Source organism: Rhinopithecus bieti, unplaced genomic scaffold (genome assembly GCF_001698545.2).
Source record: "Rhinopithecus bieti isolate Rb0 unplaced genomic scaffold, ASM169854v2 scaffold_4553, whole genome shotgun sequence".
In the NCBI taxonomy this organism is placed as follows: Eukaryota; Metazoa; Chordata; class Mammalia; order Primates; family Cercopithecidae; genus Rhinopithecus; species Rhinopithecus bieti.
In genome coordinates this window covers 1,218,520-1,237,509 of record NW_016804694.1, presented here as the reverse complement: position 1 = coordinate 1,237,509, position 18,990 = coordinate 1,218,520, and the positions used below count along the sequence as shown (strand labels likewise).

Sequence of the window (18,990 nt, the reverse complement as noted above, 5' to 3'; positions counted from 1 at the left end):
CTTTCATCTCTTTTTTTTTTTTTTTTTTTTTTTTTTGTTTTGAAGTGGAGTCTCACTTTGTCACCCAGACTGGAGTGCAGTGATGTGATCTTGGCTCACTGTAACCTCTGCCTCCCAGTTTCAAGCAATTCTGCCTCAGCTTCCCGAGTAGCTGGGATTACAGGCGTGCACCATCATGCCCAGTTAATTTTTGTATTTTTAGTAGAAACAGGGTTTCACCCTGTTGGCCAGACTGGTCTTGAACTCCTGACCCCAGGTGATTCACCTGCCTTGGCCTCCCAAAGTGTTGGGATTACAGGTGTGAGCCACTGTGTCCAGCCAAAAACAATTTTTCTTAGTCCTTTCTTCGAGTTGTCCAGGTGAGATATGTAATCATGAGAACTATAAACTTCCTTGGCTTGTAGAATAAGTTACTTGCAAATCTTCAAAAAAAGATACTTAGGTCAGGCATGGTGGCTCACTCCTGTAATCCCAGCTCTTTGGGAGGCCGAGGTGGGTGGATCATGAGGTCAGGAATTCAAGACCAGCGTGGCCAAGTTGGTGAAACCCCATCTCTACTAAAAATACAAAAAAATTAGCCAGACCTGATGGCGGGCACCTGTAATCCCAGCTACTCAGGAGGCTGAAGCAGAGAATTTCTTGAACCCAGGAGGCAGAGTTTGCAGTGAGCCAAGATGGTGCCACTGCACTTCAGCCTGGGTGACAGAGCGAGACTCTGTCTCAAAAGAAAAGAAAAAAAAAAAAAAAAAGATACTGAGTTAATAGGCTCGAAGCTGTCTGTGTTTGGCAGTTTACCTTGCTGTGTACATACGCACATACACACATCCAAACCTAATTGGATTTCTTTTAAAACAAAGCATAATAAAATTTGACACATCTGAGCAGGGCTCCTACAGCCTTGTATCTTGGAAAATTTGTATGTTTAAGCCTGATGATGTCCTTGAGAAAGGTGGTATTCTGGAAAGACCACAGACATTGAAGTCATTTGGGCTCAAATTTTGGCCGCACCACTTCTGATTGTTTAACCCTGAGCAAGGTAGATCTCTGAGCATCAGGATTCCCTCTTATGTTTTTATTTCAACTCTCCATCTAGTTAAAATTTTGCCACCCCAAGAATACCTACTTTTTCCTTAGGGCTAGTTATGTGCCAGGTACTGTGTTAGGAGTCTTACATGCATTATTGCCCATTCCTACCAAAAAGATATCTTTACTTTCATTTTCCAGATGAGATTAGATGGCAGGGTAAAATAATCCTGGTCTGGGAGGAAGAGCATGGGCTGATTTCTGGTTTTGGTTCTGCCATTTTTTTTTTTTTTTTTTGAGACGGTGTCTCACTCTATTGCCCAGGCTGGAGTGCAGTGGCATGATCTCAGCTCACTGCAAGCTCCGCCTCCTGGGTTCACATCATTTTCCTGCCTCAGCCTCTGGTGTAGCTGGGACTACAGGCGCCCGCCACCACGCCCGGCTAATTTTTTTTGTATTTTTAGTAGAGACGGGGTTTCACCGTGTTAGCCAGAATGGTCTTCATCTCCTGACCTCGTGATCTGCCCGTCTCAGCCTCCCAAAGTGCTGGGATTACAGGCGTCAGCCACCGCGCCTGGCCGGTTCTGCCATTTTAATGGCAAGCCATTTAACAGCTCTAAGTCTGTGATGTGTAGTTGAAGGGTTTTATTTTTTATTTATTTATTTATTTTTTTTGAGACGGAGTCTCGCTCTGTCGCCCAAGCTGGAGTGCAGTGGCCGGATCTCAGCTCACTGCAAGCTCCGCCTCCCGGGTTTACGCCATTCTCCTGCCTCAGCCTCCCGACTAGCTGGGACTACAGGCGCCCGCCATCTCGCCTGGCTAGTTTTTTGTATTTTTTAGTAGAGACGGGGTTTCACCGTGTTAGCCAGGATGGTCTCGATCTCCTGGCCTCGTGATCCACCCATCTTGGCCTCCCAAAGTGCTGGGATTACAGGCTTGAGCCACCGTGCCTGGCCAGTTTAAGGGTTTTAAATGAGACAACACAATTAAAGCATCGATCAAGGTGCCTGACTCATAGAAGGTATAAGTTTTCCTTTATGAAAATTACAAAGTTAGAGATTTATGATTGGAATACAGTATTGTCATGATGGCAGCGGTGGCCTGTCTGGAGCCTCTGCTGGGAAGATGCCAGCTGCAGTGGGGGAGGCACAGTCAGGGCTGTGTGCTCCATGGAGCTGGCAGGAGCAGGGAACAAGTGGGAGCCCTGCCCTCTCAGGCACAGCTGCAGCTGCCCAGCCACAGCTGCAGACCTGGGCATCCCTGCGCTCACAGGGTCCTGGGAAGCCCATGACCTTGGAAGTGCCTGTTCCTGCTGCCTGACCTCTCTGTGCTCCTGGTGTCCACTCCAATTTCAGAGCAAAGTTGAGGCTGAGCCTGGGTTCTATTGAGACCTGATCAGGTGTGCGCACGCTTGGGGCGGTGCTGACACACCAGCCCCCTGCAGCCTCAGCCCCCTCTGGACTTTGGGTGCCAAGAAGCATGAGAGGGAGGCCAAGCAGGGGAAGAGGGCAGTTGGGTGCAGGTCTGTAGATGCTCCTTTGCACCAACAGCCTGGTGCTGTGGACAAAATGGTTGATGGCCATAAGAGGCAGACAGGCTCCTGGGTGGAAAGGGGTGGGTCCCTGGTGAAGCCCTACCTTCAAGCCAGGGATGGCCTGAAGCCTGAGGGCCAGGCTGTCAGTTCGGGCTGGACTCTATGGCCCAGAGTAAGAACTTGTGGTGTTTTTTCCGGGCCTGCCTGTGACTGCCCATGGACCAGTCAGCACACACTTTTTCTCTTTTGAAACCCATAAAAACCCTGGACTCAGACTCTGGCAGATGTCAGACAACCTGCTGCAGAAAGGAGCTATCTGCTCCAGGTCTCCTAAGGGCTACAGACTTGATGGGTGCCGGGTCCAACCTGCAGACTGCGACCCCAGTGATGGATGAAAAAATGCACTCTGACACAGATACCCAGTGAAAGAGCGAGCTAGGGGACTGGGCTGCCTGCAGAAAGAGTTGTAGCAGCCTCGGCCCTGAAAAGCTGGTGCTGCGGGCAACTATTTAGTACAGATTTAATGACAAAGGCCTTCAGTCAACACACTTGTGGGTAATTAACATGGTTGTCCCCCTCCCCACCCCCAACCCCACCCCATCTCCGGAGAGAGCAGTCCTGCATTTCGATTATTAAAGGCCAGGTTCTGAGGCCTAAGTAAACTAACTTATCTAGATCAGTTTCTTTACATCCCCTTGTTATCTAACCTAAGCCTTCAGGCACCGGATAAGAGAATCTGAATGCCTTCAGCCAAATCCTTTTCTGAAGCTTTTGTAAAACTTCCCAGCCTTCTAAGAAGGTTTCCGTCTTTCTACAATTTTTCCCACCACACTTACCGAACCCCTACAGATGGGATGACCTGCCTGTGGAAAGGAGCAACCCACTTCGGGTCTCCTGAGAGCTGTACTGTCACTCAATAAAGCTCCTCTTCACCTTGCTCACCCTCCAGTTGTCCGTATACCTCATTCTTCCTGAATGCGGGACAAAAACCTGGGACCTGCCAAATGGTGGGGCTGAAAGAGTTGTAACACGAACAGGGCTGAAATATATCTCCCTTGCTCGCCGTGTTGCAGGCAACAAGAAGGAGAGAAGCGTTGTGGCCCTTCTGGGAGCCCAGAGCCAGGGCTGTGACACCCTCTTTAGGGCTCTGCAGTTTCTGGCATCTCCAAGCTTCCAGGTGCCACTGCATTCGCCTCGTCCATATGCAGGTGCCCACAGCAGAAGCCACTTGCAGTGCATCTCATCCAACTGCAGGCTTGCATGGAGCCAGCACCTGTACTGGCGCCTGGAGCTGCCTGCTGTGCCTGGCTGTGTGCAGTGGCCGCCAGTGTGCCTGGCTGTGTGCGGTGGCTGGACCCTGCACTCACACACTCCTTGCCACTCTGCTTGTCTTGCCCTTGGCAGATTTGAGATCCGGGCTGGTAGCACAAGCCTGCCAGGCTGAGTGGGCGGAATGAGCCCAGCAGACCTGAGTAAAAATCGGGTAAAAGGCACCAATGACCACAGAGGCTTCCGGCTAGAAGCCCAAGGATCTCGTGGCAGTAGCATTTATCAAGGACTATCTAATAATATTTATTCCCTTTGTTTTTGAGATAGTTTACTGCTGGAATTTATTCCAATGGAATAAGAGGAGGAAAAGCTATATGAACAATTTTGAAAAGATTTACTCTTCATTTAACAATCATTTATTAAAGTCATCCTGAATCATGCCCGGTTAGGTCTGGGAATATAGACTCTGTCAGAGAGCACCTGATAATCCATGTTGTATGAGAGCTAAGAATTGAAAATGGAATGCACATCCAGTATTAAGGGGATGGTAAGGTAAACAATGAAGTGCCAAGTTAATTGAGTATTATGGAGACCTTTAAAGTGGTAATTTTGGCCAGGTGTGGTACATGCCTATAATCTCAGAACTTTGGGAGGCTGGGATGGGAGGATCACTTGACCTCAGGAGTTTGAGACCAGCCTGGGAAACATAGGGAAGCCCTATATCTCCAAAAAATAAAAAAAATTAGTCGGACGTGGTGGCACGCACCTGAGGTCCCAGCTACTCAGGAAGCTGAGATGGGAGGATTGCTTGAGCCTGGGTGGTCGAGACTGCAGTGAGCCATGATCACATCACTGTACTTCAGCTTGGGTGACACAGCAAGACCATGTCTCAGAAAAAAACAAGACCATATAGAAACAGAGAGAAATATTTGATTGAGTTAAAGAAGTAATAAAATTGTCTCTAGATGCTAAGGAGGGGTCAACGATGTTTAAAAATCAGTATTTGGATAAAACCAAAGTTGATATGCAGAAATGAAAATAGCTTTATTAGTATAATAGGATTTGGGATTTTAAAAAAAATTCTTCTGCAATTACATGATTTTTCCTATAATAAAAGAAGGAGCAGTGTACTGTGGCTGTAGAGCTGTAATGGATGCTGGAAGGAGTAGAAGGTAATGTTCTGTTCTACCTCCAAGAATACTCATCCATCACCTTGTTTCTTCCCCATAGGGCCATGTGAAACTTTCTGACTTTGGTCTTTGCACAGGACTGAAAAAAGCACATAGGACAGAATTTTATAGGAATCTGAACCACAGCCTCCCCAGTGATTTCAGTAAGTGGTAACAATTACGTTAGCCTTTTCGTTCTAACTGGGCCTAGAAGAGCTGTTTCCCTTGTAACCAAATTATGCAGGACAGATAGGAGATTCTCACAGCATGAGTGTGTAGAGAATAAAAATACCTTCCCAGGTTTGCCTGTGATTTGTGTTGTCTGGTGAGGCAAGATGAATGAATGGTACCAAATGTGTGAAGGCAGAGGTTGAAAGGGATCTTCTTTAGAGGTCTACTGGGAAGGTCACTGGGGATGAGTATGGGACAGGCAAGCAGAAATAGTAGAGGAAACACTCCTGGGAACAGCTCTGGGCTAGATTTATCCTGGGTACTTCTTTCCTTCATGACAGAAAGAAGTTTATCCTTATGACTGTCACTTCCACTTGAACACTATGAAATCATTGACAACTGTGTAGTAAAATTACATTTCATCCTAGAAAAGCTTATGTCAAATCATGTATTATAAATTCAGATGTCCCTGATCATATAAGTTACTACTACTTGGAAAATTGATGGTAATTTTGAGAAACTGTGACTGTTGTAGGTCCACGTTAGGACCTCGGTTCTAGTTGAGACTGAATTCCCTGTAATTCTGATTAAGTCCTGTATCCTCTGTGGCCACTTGATCCACATGGGAGTACCTTTTACAACTTTGTGTGAGTCTTTTAAGTTAATGCTTTACAGCCTCTGATTTGGGCTTACTGTAAACTTACTAGGATATGTGTCATCTGGAGCTTTTGATGTATGAGTAGAAAAAAAGCAAGACTTCAGGGTTTCATATGACTTGAAAGAGCCTACTAAAAAAAGTAGTAAACAGTTTGGTCTGAACTTTGACTGCAGCTTGTATTCTCTACTTTCAGCTTTCCAGAACATGAATTCCAAAAGGAAAGCAGAAACCTGGAAAAGAAATAGACGTCAGCTAGTAAGTAATATCTGTGGCTTCTGAAATGCTACAAACCAAGTATGTATAAGTTCTAAAGATTTGCACATAAATTTGCATTTGACAGATATTTGCAATGTGTCCCTTGCTTTTAAGATTACCTAAAGAGAGTGCTGTCGTTAGGTTGGTAGGACCCAAAGGAATCTTGAAGGAGGACAGGTAATATTAGGTTGTTTTCGTTGTGACATTTTCCGTGGGTGACCTCATTCTGACCTTTTAGCTTGGTAACAATACCTTTCCTTCCTGCCCCACCTTTTCTCTATTTTGTAGTGGTAAGGGGTTGTATTTAAGCTGGAGATCTCTCAAAACTAACTACAAATACCTACCTAGAGTTTTCAGGCATCAGTTCTCAAACTTCTTAAAAATTTTGATCCAGTCGGGCAAGGGTAAGTCAAGACTCCTCAATTCATTTGCCTCACACTTTCTGACTTTGTGATGTGAAAAAGAACTTACTTGTAAAGATTGGAGAGAAATATAAGGGGAATGCTTATTTATATGCATTTGACTTTGTGCCCATGTAAAATTAGGTCCTACAGACTGAAAAATAAGAAACATCGTGTTTACCTTGATAGTATGTTGGAAGTACAAATTTACCAGTGAAATATTGCTGTCTAGGCAGAATTTATTTTTTAGCAATAGCTGGTTAATTGGTTCTTGTTTGAAGTACAGTGTACATGTTCCAGTGTCCAGTTACTGGAAAGTTATTGGCCAGATAATAGAAATGTATATCACTACATTCTTAAGCTTTGCAGGAAACCCATAGCAAATGAAACTGATGATGGATAAAGCCAAACTAACATTTGGTCATTGGAAAGCAGAATAGCAGCAATGGGAAACTGACTAACTTGGAATGATGGTCATGCAAATGTATTGTCTAGAAATGGCAGCACTTCTGTTTGTCCACATACATGGTAGTAACTTGGCAAGTTTACCAAATACTGTGTTTCAGTCAGAATTCCTAGTGAAATACTGATTTACAGTTCTCTAGAGTACCTTTAATAACAGTCTTAGTAAGTCACTAATAGGTGGATGTCAGTTACATGTGAAAATGGAAACCTATGAGATGGTTTAAGAAAGAGTCAAAGGAAAGTTGTGCATTCGTTTTGATTTATTCGAAGCCCACTCATCAGTGGGGCCTCAGACAACATTTACTTGGGAAATCTTCAGTTTAGTACAGTTAGTTACAAAACAGTCTCCCTTCCTTGGGAACTCTGCTACTCTTTAAACTTCTGAATTCTGTATGTGGTTGAAAAATATTTTATGTATCTTGTTGAGGATTAGAGAATGTCAGGAACGAATTTGGTCAGGTGCTTCTATTATGTCTCTCCACAGAGAAGTAGTTTTTAACCTTGGCTGCACAACAGAATCACCTGGGGAACTTCAGAACATGTTGATGTCCAGGTTCCACCCACAGAGATTATGATTCAGTTGGTCTGGGATATAGTCTGGGTATCGTATCGTATCTGATTTTTAAAAGACAGATTCTACTGTGCAGTGAATGTTGAGAACTTCCACTGAAGAGGTTATGTCTTAAATAATAGCTCCTGCTTTGTTGGGCAACTAATATTTATCTATTTTTTGGAAACAGAAGGTAAGGAATCTGTGATTTCTGTTCTTTTCTTTTCTTTCTTTCTTTCTTTCTTTTTTTTTTTTTCCAAGCAGGCCAGCATTTAACCTTTGGCTCCTGTACTAACGAGTATTTTGGGGATAAGGCTTAAGTGTCTTGAATTGTCCCTTATATTCCAAGACAAGCTTTGTGCTCTTTGATGTGCACCCAAGGGTCTTGTCCTGATTAGAGGAATCATTTCTGTAGTTCTATAAGGAAAGCAATTTCACAATTTTCGTGCTTGCAGTTAAATGTCATTTAATAGTTAAAAACATTTTTGAAAATCTCAATAAACTTAAGGCCCTGATGCTATGATTAAGGTTCTTGCCTTTTTATACTATATGCAGTAGAAATGGGAAAGTGTAAATTAAGGTCATCCTCATATTATCTCTTTTCATAACTTGAAGAAAATGAAGCCACCTCTCAGTCTTCTAAATGTTAATTAACTGTGTTACTTTGACCTTTTCTAAGTGATCCCATTTAGCTAGTACCTAGCTGAAGATTGATACTCGTTAATACTTAATATAAATTTACTGCTCTAGGTTAAGCCTAGCATATGTAATTCCTACCCAGCCTATTACTTTTTAGTCCATTGGGAATCACTAAAAAAAGTAGAGGCTTTAGCTTCATTCCTTGGCTGCTTAAATAATATTGTAATGTTTTAAATTGTTATGTGGTCCTATATAACCTTAGGCCCCAGTACCTGATTAATATGAGTCAGCTTTAAGTTAATCGCAGATATAAAATATAATAGATACATAGGCATCCAATCTTGGTCAGTTTATTTTTTTAGGGTAGGATTTACAGAAGTGATTAGGAAATTAAATTTTTTTATTTCTCTTAAAACCCTGACACAAAATCATAAGGTTAGAACACATTTGGTTGAAATGACTGTTAACAACTGACGGAGCTATTCCAGATTGCAGCTTTCATTGACACTTGAAATACCCAGACAAGAAAAGGAAAAACTGGAGTACAGGTTTATGAGGTTGGAGTTGGAGGACACCCTGGTGTGGAAAACAACAAAGGTTTGGGAAGGGGGCAGTCCTTAGATTGGAAAGGACACACCTGGTACAGACGGTGTGGTAAAACGTGTGGTAAAATACGAGTGAGCTCCTACGGCAGACTCTAGTTTCTGGAATAAGAGCAATACTTTTACCTTCACAGGTTTGAGCCTGCTGTTTGCTATATTTTATAACTCTTGAGTCTTTATTTTAATGCATTGGTAGCTTGAAGGAGTTCTTTTCCTCTGGCAGTAGACCTCTGGTTTTATCATGGAAATCTTTGAACAAGTAAGATCTGCTTAGATTTACATTCATCTTTGGTAGAGTAAACCTTATCTCTAAATTAAAGGGTATTTGTAATTTCTTACCTTTATGATTAGAATGAAAATTCTTGGAGAAGGCCTAATCCACGTTTCAGTCTTTAAAACTTAAAGACAAAAGACAACACTGGTATTTGTGTTATTTAATGTCTGCATTTAAATATATATTATACATGTATATATACACACATGCATACACTTAGCTATATGGAAAAAATGGATCCCTACCATACAGTATATGCAAGTCAATTCTAGATGGGAAATTAAACTTTAAAAAATTTTTAAAGAAAATACAGGGCAGTATCTTTATGACCTCAGAGTAAAGAAGGATTTCTTAAATAAGATACAAGAAGTACAGCTCATAAAGGAAAAATTTGGTTTATTTTACTACTTTAAGGAAAAAAAACCTTCTGTGTATCAAAAGACACAAAGAAATGAAAAGACAAGCCACACGGTACAGCTACTTTGGAATTACCTCTCAGAGTTCGTGTGTACACCCTACAGCGCTGCAATTCTACCCCTAGTCATAAGCCCTAGAGAAATTGCACATGTGAACCAGGAGACATGCAGAAGAATGTTTATTGCATTTTCATAATAGCAAAAGACTGGGAATAACCCAGTGTCCATCCACAGGAAAATAGTTACATTCTGGAATAGAATATTTTGCAGCAGTAAAAATAATTGAACTACAGCTACATGTGACAGCGTGAATCAATTTTAGAAACATAAAGTTGAGAGGAAGAATCTAATAACAGAAGACTGTATATAGAATGGTACCATTTTAATAAAGCTCAAAAATAAAATCTCATTTAGAGAGATACCTGGCAAAATTCTTTTTAAAAGCAAAGGAGTGACAAAACGTGAAATTCGGCATAGTGATTAAGAGAAGCAGGAGAGACGGGGAGGAGTACATGTTTAGCTTTAATAATATTGTTATTACTTGGTTCTTCAGTTGAACTCGTGGGTATTCATTTTCATGATTATGCATTATAATTTGATAATGTATATAATTAACACATGTATGTATGTGACATATTTTGGTAACAAATACTACTTCATTAAAAAAAAAAATCACAATAAAAATAACAAGCCTCAATCTGGGAGAAGATATTTGCAGTATACAAATATCTTAAACAGATTAATGTCCTGAATTCATAAAGAATTCCTATGAATCAATAAGAAAAAAGACAACACAACTTAAGCAAATACTAGTGGACAAAGGATCTGAACAGGAATTCATAGTAAAAACCTGGATGGCTAATTAAAATACGAGTGTGTGCTCAGCCCTACTTGAAATAAAGTAAATGCAAATTAAAACAAGATCCCAGCCATGCTGGCACATCCCTACAGTCCCAGCTACTCAGGAGGCTGAGGCAGGAAAATCCCTTGAGGTCAGGATTTCAAGGCTGCAGTGAGCTATGATCATACCACTGCACTCCAGCCCGGGTGACAGAGCAAGATCCCATCGCTTAAAAAAAAAAAGATCCCATTTCATATTCATCAAATTGGTAAAAATAAAAATAAAAAATCTGACAAAGCCAAGTCTTGGTGAGATGTGGAGCACCAGAAGCTAATCCCCACCAGGACTGGTTTAAATAGGGACTAACTACTTTGGAGGACATGGAAGATACCTCAAGTTTAGATGCTTATAACCCAAGGCTCAGCAATATTCTAGTTTATACTCTAGAGAAATGCTTGCACAATGCCCAAGAAGGTATTACAAGAATGTTTATTCAGGAGTTAACTTGTCATAGTGAAATACTGGAAGCAATGTAACTGTCCATTACAGAAGAAGGGATAAAAACTATTGTGATTAATTTATATAACAGTATAGCATACAGCTGAGAAGTGAGTGAACTAGAGTGAACTACGTGAATAAATCTCAAAACTAATGTTAAGACAAACAGGGCTGGGTGCGGCAGCTCACGCCTGTAATCCCAGCACTTTGGGAGGCGGAGGCGGGTGGATCACTTGAGGTCAGGAGTTCGTGACCAGCCTGGCCAATGTGGTGAAACCCTGTCTCTACTAAAAATACAAAAAATTAGCCAGGTGTGGTTCATCTCAAAAAAAAAAAAAAAAGACAAGTGATCTGAGACAAATATGGCAATTTATTAATCTCTTTAATATGAGTAATGGGTCTGTATTGTCTGTTCCTTTTTTGTATATGTTTGTAATATTTCATAATGTTTTAAAAAACAATACAACTGTAATTTTAAAATTTATATAATATATAATATTTAAAGCACCTAGATCAGAGCCTTACACATGGTAAGCCCTCAGATGTTAAGTACATTAGGAGGCTTTGATTGTACTTTCTCCTCTTATTTTGCAGTCCTGGTATGTTAGAGTAGAATACTGGAATGCAGAAAATGTTTCTCTTGGTCGAGTATGGTGGCTTACACCTATAATCCCAGCACTTTGGGAGGCTGAGGTGGGAGGATCACTTGGGCCTAGGAGTCTGGGCAAGATGGCAAAACCCCATCTCTACAAAAAAATTAAAAAATTAGCCAGGTGTGGTGGCATGCACCTATGGTCGTAGCTACTCTGGTGACTGACATGGGAAGATCTCTTGAGCCTAGGAGTTTGAGGTGAACTATCATTGTGCCACTGCACTCCAGCCTGGGCTACAAAGGGAGACCCCATCTCTTAGAAAAAGAGAACAGTCCTCCAAGAACTATGTACAAAAACAATTAAGTTTGGTAAATAGGTATTTATAAACATTAACTTATAGGATATAACTTTAGCTTTTGATCATAAAGCTTCCCTTTATGATTGTGTCAGATCAAAGAATGTGTATCATAGAAAGAGGGATGGAGTAAGATATTATAATTTCTACCTTTTTTTTTTTTTTTTTTTGAGACAGAGTCTCATTCTGTCACCAGGCTGGAGTGCAGTGGCACGATCTCAGCTGACTGCAACTTCTGCCTCCTGGGTTCAAGCGATTCTCCTGCCTCAGCCTTTCGATAAGCTTGTACTACAGGTGCACCCCACCATGCCCAGCTAATTTTTGTATTTTTAGTAGAGACTGGGTTTCACCATGTTGGCCAGGATGGTCTCGATCTCTTGACCTCATGATCCACCCACCTTTCAGCCTCTCAAAGTGCTGGGATTACAGGCGTGAGCCACCGCACCCGGCCAGATATTTAATCTCTAAACTGGGCTCTACCACCTAACTAGTTCTGGGGTCTTGGGCAAAGCCATTTTGAGCATCAAATTGTATCTGCAAAGTTAGGCTAATAAGGTCCTCCTTGGAAAAGTTTTGTCGGGATTAAATGAACTCATGTATATGAAATTTTATATATATGTATATATAACTCTATATATAAAGTACAGAGCCTGGTACTTAATGGGTGCTCAGAGAATTGTAATATTAGTTATTATGACAGAGATGCCTTCGCCGTAGTGACTGATAGTTAAGAAAGGTCTCCCACCTCATTAACAAAGCTTTCTTGTTCATTTTGGAAAGTGCTTTGGCAAATCAAGCTTGCCGTTAAGCTACTGGGCAGTCCTGCGTATTTAGCTTGGGGGTAGCTTCTGGTGGTATTCATAGCCTTTGGTTTCTAGAACAGAACTCTGGGCATCTCCTGCCTGGCTGGGCCTCCCTGATGTGTGGTCCATGTTTCAGGCCTTCTCCACAGTAGGCACTCCTGACTACATTGCTCCTGAGGTGTTCATGCAGACCGGGTACAACAAGCTCTGTGATTGGTGGTCGCTTGGGGTGATCATGTATGAGATGCTCATCGGTAAGTTGCATGGTTTCAGAGGACTTTTTCTGTGCATCCGTGACAGACTTCTACATTGATATCAGCCTCTGTTTCAATTGGCAGTGATCTAAGTGATTTCCCCACTTGTCTTTCAAAGTGAATTGTTTTAGACAGATGACAACTCTTTCAGTAAGATGTATCCCACTCCATTCTTAGGCTTACTGGCATCCTGCAATTGCTTTGTTGATCATTTTTTATGTTTTTCTTTCTCTTATACCTTCTTCTCCTCCATCTGGAAGCTCTTTCAGTCACTAGCACTTATTAACATCCGTTGTATGCAGAGCATTTTAACTGGGCGTTGCCTCACTTTTCTAATATGCTGCCCACTTCCTCTGTCAAAGCTTTCAAATCATGGGACCCTGTGGCCTCTCTCCCTCTTATTGTATTGGTGTATCTCTGTGTTTATGGGACGCATCTGTGGGGATGGTCATATGCCAGCGAGCAAGTATATCCTTGTTGGTTCCGAGTGAGTCTATCTGCCTGCTTTGGCTTCAGGAACATGGGAACAATGCCTGTGGAGGTGGGCGTACACCATCTGGAGGGAAGATGGGGTGATAGGGTGTGTGCGTGTTTGTCTTCTTGCCTGTAGTTCTCAAAAAGACGCATGGTGGTCCTTTTTAAAATCTATGCTTTTTTCTTATTCACGTTATTTGGTACTTTACCCATAGAAGGGTATTTCTGGAATGATATTGTTTCATCCTTTCATTTCTTCTTTGGGCATGGTGATTCCCACACCTGCAATTCTATTTATGTCCTCCTTTCTTTTCCCAGCTCTACCTATTAGCTGACTTCCTAGTGGTACCAGAAGCATGATTTCACTTTGGGTCTGGGAGTTTGGGGGAAAATGAAAAATAGGTTTAGATATTTTCTGGGATAAGTGGAAATCCTGTCTATGTCATGGAGGGATGGCCATACAGAGTAATCCAGTAGTCAATAAAGACATACAGAATCGGGCCGGGCACAGTGGCTTATGCCTGTAATCCCAGCACTTTGGGAGGTCGAGGCGGTAGGATCGCTTAAACCCAGGAGTTCAAAACAAGCCTGGTCAACATAGTGAGACTCTGTCTTTACAAAAGAAAAATGAAAAATCAGCTGGGTGTGGTGGTGCTCTTCTGTAGTCCCACCTACTAGGGAGGCTGAGGTAGGAATTCAAGGCTGCAGTGAACCATGATTGCACTGCACTCAGCCTAGGTAACAGAGTGAGACCCTGTCTCAAAAAAAAAAAAAAAGACATACAGAATTGTATTAAGGAGAGTAATCCTGGTCAGATTCAAAGTTCTGGAGTGTAAAAGCTCCGAAGTTCCTTTTTATTACAGGCTACCCACCTTTCTGTTCTGAGACCCCTCAAGAGACATACAAGAAGGTGATGAACTGGAAAGAAACTTTGACTTTTCCTCCGGAAGTTCCCATCTCTGAGAAGGCCAAGGATCTAATTTTGAGGTATTAGAGAACATCCCTCCACCTTCTTTCTCAGCTTTTTATATGAATAATTCCATTTTTTTTAAAACTTGTTATCTCCTGAATCTGCTTTCTATTTCCTCCTGTTCCTCTCTTTAAACGAATAAAAAGGCTGTGCATGGTGGCTCACGCCTATAATCCCAGCATTTTGGGAGGCTGAGGCAGGGGGATCACTTGAGCCCAGGAATTTGAGACTGGCCTGGACAACACAGCAAAACCCCACCTCTAAAAAAATAAATTGGCTGAGCATGGTGGAACCTGTGGTCCCAGCTACTTGGGAGGCTGAGATGGGAGGATCACTTGAGCCCAGGAAGTTGAAGCTGCAGTGAGCCTTGATTGTGCCACTGCACTCCAGCCTGGGTGACAGAGTGAGACCTTGTCTCAAAAAAAAAAAGTTTTCTTTTCTGAAGAGACTGCTTGAGGTGTGCTGAAAGGCCTCTGTCTTTTCCAGATTCTGCTGTGAATGGGAACATAGAATTGGAGCTCCTGGAGTTGAGGAAATAAAAAGTAACTCTTTTTTTGAAGGCGTTGACTGGGAACATATCAGGTATATCCATATAAACACTTTCAAAGTGATTTCAGAAAGTCTCTAGTTTACTTAATAATAATTTGGAAGGACCATCATTGGCAAGCCAAGTAAGGGAAGAGAGCTTTCTTAGAGATTTAGGATCTTTTCCTGATTTTCATTCGTGGTGATTGGGCGTTGGGTTTTTTGTCAGCCATGTGACATGGAATATATTGAATCTAGCAGTTATTTACAAAGTGAAGTGAACTTTGTTTTTTGTGGTGGAGGGAGCATCTAGGAAGTGTATTACCCTTTACCTAGAACTCAGCAACCTCTTAGGGCCCACCAGCAGGCCTGTTCCTGTCCACAGGGTGGAAGGTATCACTGGAACATAGAGAAGGGAGAAAGGAGTGGAGGAAAGATTGGAGGGGTGGAAGTGGAGAGGGAAAGGGGAGAGTGAAAATTTTATGGTGGGGTTGTAGACTACGGCCAACAGCCATGAGAGCCTAGACCACCTGCTGTAGTCCAGACCTTCTCATTCAGCAGTCATTGGTTATTAAATAGAAGGTGAAGAAGTTTTCATTTATTTTATAATTGTGTTCTTATGTGCTGCTTGTAATTTTTTACCTTTGCCACTTTTTTAGCTATCCTACTCGTTGGCACCTCCAGTAGAGGAAGGGCAGAGCCCTACACAAGGGGACATTTAGAGGCTCAGTTTCCCTCTTTAGTAGACAGGACAGGCCATTGGGGGAGTTGCACTAACTTCAAGTTTTAGTTATTCTTGTCTTTCTTTCTAGCTGTGAATGATTGAGTTTTTTTTTAAATCATAATTTACTTTGTTTGGGTACAGTCAGTTGGCTTGGTTGGTCAGTTTTGTAAGTTTTCAGAGAAAGTAAATGCTGCCTGCCAGTGAAGAGTCTTCTCATGTCAGACCAGGGGTCTTTTTTGGAGAAAGACTTGAGTGGTATGATCCATATGATTACTAACTTAGTAATTTTTGGCATGTGTATTCTTGGCAGAGAGAGACCTGCTGCAATATCTATTGAAATCAAAAGCATTGATGATACTTCAAACTTCGATGAGTTTCCAGAATCTGATATACTTAAGCCAACAGGTAACACCACCAGCATTGTCTCCTGCTGCCTTATAAGCACATTATTTACCCCCAATTTTGGGATGATGTTTGCAAGTCAGGGTAGTGAACATGGAGAGGAACTTCAGTTCTTCAGGTTCTTTGTAAGTACTTTTCCAGTTCTAATGCTAGGTAGTGGTGAAACCTTGGTGAATGGAAAATGAATATCAGCTCCCATGTTTAGACTGCTCAACTGGGTAAGTTACAAAAATCTGTTCCTTTGTTATTTACTAAGTGTTAGGTAATCTGAAATGATAGGAATGGGAAAATATAACATTAAAAAATTTGTGGAGAAATACAAGATTTAAAGAACATGAGCAAGACAATGTAGAAAATTCATTGAGTGAGGCCAGGCACGGTGGCTCATGCCTGAAATCCCAGCACTTTGGGAGGCCGAGGTGGGCAGATCATGAGGTCAAGAGATCGAGACTATCCTGGCCAACATGGTGAAACCTCATCTCTACTAAAAATACAAAAATTAGCTGGGTGTGGTGGTGCATGCCTGTAGTATCAGCTTCTTGACAGGCTGAGGCAGGAGAATCGCTTGAACCCAGGAAGCAGAAGTTGCAATGAGCCGAGATCGTGCCACTGCACTCCAACCTGGCGACAGAGCGAGACTCTGTCTCAAAAAAAAAAAAAAGAGTATTCATAGAGTGAAAAATAAGCTTTGCCAAATAGAAACTGGTATGTTCTTCAGAGCGCCGTCTTCAGCACCGTGAGTAGTCCTTTGGAGGTAAAGCAGTGAATCAACTCTCACATCTATTTCTTTCCCAGTGGCCACAAGTAATCACCCTGAGACTGACTACAAGAACAAAGACTGGGTCTTCATCAATTACACGTACAAGCGCTTTGAGGGCCTGACTGCAAGGGGGGCAATACCTTCCTACATGAAAGCAGCAAAATAATTCTCTTGCCATGGAATCCTACATGGAACAGAGTTCTTTGTGCAACATCATGCTTTTCCTCTCACACTCTTGAAGAGCTTCCAAGAAGTTGATGGAACCCACCAGTATGTCATAGTAAAGTCTCCTGAAATGTGATAGTAAGAGGATTTTCTTCCATAATGCATCTGAAAAACTGTAAACAAAGACAACCATTTCTACTGCATCGGCCATAAACAGCTATCCTGCTTCTTTCGAAGCATCATGAGCCAATTTGGTAGATGTTTTAAAAACAACTTGAGTTTTCCTACGTTCATCAGAATGAAGGGAAAAAACAGCCATCATCCAACATTATTGAGATTGTCTTATATAGTCATCGAATATCAGCCAATTCCTGTGACACGCTCTCTGCCAAGCCCACCAAGTATTTCCTTTATAGCTAAAAGTTCCATAGTACTAAGGAAATAAAGCAATAAAGACAGTCTCAGCAGCCAGGATTCTGGCTGAAGGAAATGATCCACCACCCTGAGGGTGGTGATGGTAGTTTCTACCCATACCTCAGCCTCAGGCGAGTGGCTTATAGCCTCCATTCATGGTGCACTTTATTTATGGTACTAAGATAAAGACTGTCAATCCATTGATTTATCTCCTCCCTGTCCCCCATCTAAAATATCCATGCTGCTTTTCTGAGTGTTGATGGGGGTTACCAGCTTGATCCATTGTTGCTCTTAGAAGGCCCAGAAAGTCTTTGGGCATTGCCAAGGAATCCCGGATTATATGGAAAACCCTCACTTTCTCTTCACGGCTGTACCAGAAAATCCCTAAGACAGATGTTGCCGTGGACCAGCAATACCTGCACGTGCTGCAAACGGGAACTCAGTTTATTCCTGGGAACTTAATAAAGAGAGCCCAGGCCTAGGCAGGAGGTCTGGAACCCTCTTGGCTAAGGTGCTTTTCCTGTTCCTGCAAGGTCTCCAGAACCTCTTTGGAAATGGTAAAGGAACCAGCCCAATAGAAGTAGAGCCAGCTGACAAGTCCTTGTTAAAGCTCACTCCTCAGTCCTTGGCGCAACCATGTTTTGTCTTCTCTCTTGGTATTTCTTCTCTCTCAACTTTAAGTAGCCATTTTGCCTTGGAATCATGATTACAATTTTTTCCTTTGCAGATGCCTTCCTGGGGGATACTCCTCCCCACCCTAAAGGGTCGCCTGCAACTTAGGCGGATTGGGTCTCTCTGCTGTGGCGTTCTCTCATGAGAGACCCTCTGAATTGTATAGCACAAAGTGCCTTCTGTTTCACAGCTGCCACCACCTTTAGAGGAATTTTGTCAGAAAAATGTGGAGGCTCCATATTAATGTATTATTTTTTAAAACGTTTTGATAACTCTTAAAGCATCATTTGCACCTGTGTGGGAACTTCGCCTGCTGCAGAGCATTGTGGCCGAGCTGCAGCTGGGAGCCTGCTTTCTGCCAGTAATGAGGTTGTGAAGATCAGTTTTGAAAGGAAAGTATGTCCTAGCTTAGCCATTCAGAAGAGAAAAATGGAATATCAGAGTTACGGTTGTCAGTGAAACTGCTTTGGGTTTTAACCTCTTAGAGGAAGAAAAAAGGTTAGGGAAGTCTCAACTCTGGATGAAGGTGATGTGTTTGCCTCTCAGTCTTTCATTCATAGCCTGCTAGTGAAAAGGAAGTAAATGAGATTCTTTTGTGTAACTTTGTAGTCTCTTTGTATTACCAAATAGTTGGGGTGTTGACTCCTGTGTGTTTTGCAAGAATGTGTAGTAAGCCTGGGTAAAGAGAAGTAACTGCAGTGTTGGGAGAGTCTTTGTGTGGGGGAGTGGCAGGGGATGATTTGTTTTAGGGGAAAATGCCCACATTTTAACTTTTAAACTTATGAATAAACTGTGTGAAAACAGTAGTGGAAATATGTGATGTGATTTATTAAACTGATAAGAACAGATACTGCATTTGATCTTAGCAAAAAGGCCAAGAAGGGATTGTGATGTGATTTAAAGCAAATAGTGGCATATAACTTAGAGGCAGAGTGCTGGTGGCTGCTTTTAACTAACCCCTTTGTCCACAAACCATTAGAACGCCTAATTTCAAGTGTTAATTTCAAAACTGTATCACCATCTTCATGCAAAGTGCTTTTCCATCTCAGGGAAGCTGGGACTGACTTTTGTTCTTAGGGAGCTAGTCTCCTGAATCACTGTGCATATGAAGAG

General features: G+C 42.1%; 1 protein-coding gene across 3 annotated transcripts in view; it reads left to right on the top strand.

The window, feature by feature from the left end:
* STK38 (serine/threonine kinase 38) overlaps nucleotides 1-18,686 on the top strand; it is a 53,578-nt gene extending 34,892 nt beyond the window's left edge. For 2 of the 3 annotated variants that reach the window (XM_017870102.1, XM_017870104.1), the window contains exons 8-14: nucleotides 5,058-5,160; nucleotides 6,019-6,080; nucleotides 12,654-12,771; nucleotides 14,109-14,232; nucleotides 14,702-14,797; nucleotides 15,775-15,869; nucleotides 16,662-18,686. In XM_017870102.1, the coding sequence (XP_017725591.1) occupies nucleotides 5,058-5,160; nucleotides 6,019-6,080; nucleotides 12,654-12,771; nucleotides 14,109-14,232; nucleotides 14,702-14,797; nucleotides 15,775-15,869; nucleotides 16,662-16,792 (729 nt within the window). In that variant the 3' untranslated portion in view covers nucleotides 16,793-18,686. The remainder of the gene's footprint in view (nucleotides 1-5,057; nucleotides 5,161-6,018; nucleotides 6,081-12,653; nucleotides 12,772-14,108; nucleotides 14,233-14,701; nucleotides 14,798-15,774; nucleotides 15,870-16,661) is intronic. The other variant, XM_017870103.1, reaches the window with a different exon arrangement.
* Nucleotides 18,687-18,990: the final 304 nt, after the last annotated feature.